This window comes from Malurus melanocephalus, unplaced genomic scaffold (genome assembly GCF_030028575.1).
Source record: "Malurus melanocephalus ecotype Western Australia unplaced genomic scaffold, MMel_1.1 scaffold_1027, whole genome shotgun sequence".
NCBI lineage: Eukaryota > Metazoa > Chordata > Aves > Passeriformes > Maluridae > Malurus > Malurus melanocephalus.
This window is the reverse complement of record NW_026624259.1, coordinates 6,063-6,979: the sequence shown is the minus strand read 5'-3', so window position 1 is coordinate 6,979 and position 917 is coordinate 6,063. Positions and strand designations below refer to the sequence as shown.

The 917-nt window shown below is 44.3% G+C and overlaps 1 protein-coding gene across 1 annotated transcript in view; it reads left to right on the top strand.

The window, feature by feature from the left end:
- Window positions 1-551, top strand: part of LOC130585968 (gasdermin-A3-like) — a 6,750-nt gene extending 6,199 nt beyond the window's left edge. Inside the window, exon 9 of the mRNA XM_057386663.1 lies at window positions 544-551. Coding sequence (XP_057242646.1) covers window positions 544-551 — 8 coding nt within the window. The remainder of the gene's footprint in view (window positions 1-543) is intronic.
- Window positions 552-917: the final 366 nt, after the last annotated feature.

Genomic DNA, 917 nt, shown 5'->3' with positions numbered 1-917 from the left:
CCTACAAATGCTGCTGCTTCTTGTGCAATCAGAAAATGGGATAGGGAAGGGCAAAGGGAATGGGAAGGGAATGCAGAGGGAAAGGGGAGATGCAAAGGAAAAGGGAAGAAAATGCCAAGAAACAAAAGCCAAAGGAAAACATCAGCAGTGATTCACTTACTTTGGTTCCTCTGTGGATCAGTGGGGACTCCATGAACCGCTGATGCCAGGAAGCTGAGGGGACCCCAAAGGTATCACTGACACCTCACTGACACCTCCTGCTCCCGTCTCCCTGAGTTGCTCATGGGACACGGGCAGCACTTCACAGAAAAAACACAAATTCTTTCATCATCACTTCATAAATAAAGAGCAGTGTCTTGCTAAGCAATTGAGAGTTCTCAAAGGCAGTTTCTCAATTTCATGTGTTTTCAGTCCCATGGCACATCCCACAACCTCGGGATTGAGGCTGTACCAGAAAGAAGGGCCCTTGCTGTGGATACAGGAGTCTCATGTAGAGAACATTCTAAAATGAAGTGTGAATATTCTTATTATGCTGTTGTACAGTGTTCTAAGAGAGACTAATAAAAGAGAACTATTCAGGTAAAAACTTGCCCTTGAGTCCTGGAATCTGCACATGGATGGCTTTTGCTGTCAAACAAGCCTGGAATCCAGGAAATGCCATGTATTCAGGAAACATGGAATGGCTTTCCTGTCCAGTCTGATCTGGGACACTTCCAGGGATGGAGTTACATATCCTGCATCTCTGGAAGTTTGAGTTATCCACTGTCCATGTAACAGACTCTGCTCAAGGAAGMGTTACAGAAGCAACAGCCATTTTGTGGWAATGGAACACTGGTGAGGAGGATGGTGAAAGAAGGGGCTTAATTTACATAATGAATTACAGGTATTTAATGCAATTGATTGCAGGTAATTAACAT